Source organism: Sphaeroforma arctica, assembly GCF_001186125.1.
Source record: "Sphaeroforma arctica JP610 unplaced genomic scaffold supercont1.5434, whole genome shotgun sequence".
Lineage (NCBI taxonomy): Eukaryota > Ichthyosporea > Ichthyophonida > Sphaeroforma > Sphaeroforma arctica.
In genome coordinates this window covers 566-1972 of record NW_014035124.1, presented here as the reverse complement: position 1 = coordinate 1972, position 1407 = coordinate 566, and the positions used below count along the sequence as shown (strand labels likewise).

The 1407-nt window shown below is 43.6% G+C and overlaps 1 protein-coding gene across 1 annotated transcript; it reads right to left on the bottom strand.

Annotated features, from left to right (window-relative positions):
* Positions 1–63: 63 nt before the first annotated feature.
* On the bottom strand, positions 64–527 carry SARC_14991 (hypothetical protein; the record flags this gene model as incomplete). The annotated part of the gene is made up of 2 exons (XM_014290878.1): positions 64–247; positions 378–527. Coding segments are annotated over 2 exons (334 nt in total), but the record flags the coding sequence as incomplete, so codon positions are not given.
* Between the last annotated feature and the right edge of the window lie 880 nt (positions 528–1407).

Here is a 1407-nt window from a genome sequence, read left to right as displayed (position 1 = left end):
TCATATAAAAGTATATATATATATTTAAATATATATATATAAGCACACTGACGTTATACATACCACTCTCGGTGATCGCTAGCACATTTAACACCACACTCAGGCCGTTGAGGTCGTAGAAGGATGCGAAGATGGTATCCGGGGAAGCCACCCGGGTGCACAGTATCAGAAACAGCTGCAACACATCCAGTACTTGTCCCTCCACTCCATGGCTGACTATCAGTAACGATAGCAGCCCACGCACGTCCTGTACGAGATATGACTGTGTGTTAGTATGTGCGCTTGTGTGTACATATACAATTTTATGTCAGTAAGTTGATATATAATCATATCTGCTGTATATATATATATATATACCAGACGTATGTCACACATACCTCTCGGCCGACGGCTACCCGGCCACCGCGAGTGGTGGTGTGTCGTATTACCAGCAATAAATACGACCTTATAACCGCCACATCAGACGCTACTGGTCGCTCGCCGATGATACCTCCAGTAACAGGGTGTCGTATGAGCTGTACTTGCATCTGTTTGGACGAGAATATGATGTAATGGCGTGTATCTGATTAATTACCAAGAATGAGATGGTCGTATAGCCGCATTTGTCTCATATAAGTGCTTTCCCCACAATATGTAAAACAATTTACACGTGCACTGTAGTTCTATTAATTTATTTTGGAGTGACGGTACTAATAATACAACGCAACCTGTCTTAAATCATTTTCTTTTGTCCTACATACAATACCTATTTGTTTTCTCGTGTAGGGCGAGCTATTGCGTATAACAAACCATGTCCAAAACAGTATGTCGTCAATCAGACGAATGTCTTGCATCAGCCAAATGTTCTACACGACTTAAAGCCTTGTTACTTTTCTTGGCTGGAACCAGCCTATAGTACTTCCGCACAATGCTCAGTACGATATGTCGTAAATCAGACAAATATCCCAAGTCAGACAATCAGCAGATAAGCGTCTCACACTTTTACCTTTTTCGTCTCGGGTGGAAGCATCAGAGGCAACTAAAACACGATGTCATAACATAAAATCAGACAATAAGACAAATATCCCACACGCTGTTGTTCTCGGGTGAAATCAGCCGATACCAATGTCCAACACAATATGTCGTAATTCAGACCATATCGTAAATCCGACAATCCGACCATGTCGTAAATCAGATAATCAGACAGATATCCCACACGTCTTACCTTGTTGTTCTTCTCCGGTGGGACCAGCCAGTAGTAATCCCGCACAATGTCCAACACCAATCCGGCATTGACTATTTCGGGCGGCAATCCAGGCCACTGATTGGCCGCCAGCGGCACCACATCTGCCGCCACTTCGCTGTATAACCTTATTTGGGTATGCGGAGACGAGAAGATCCATAGCTCGCCTCGGAGGATTATGTGGC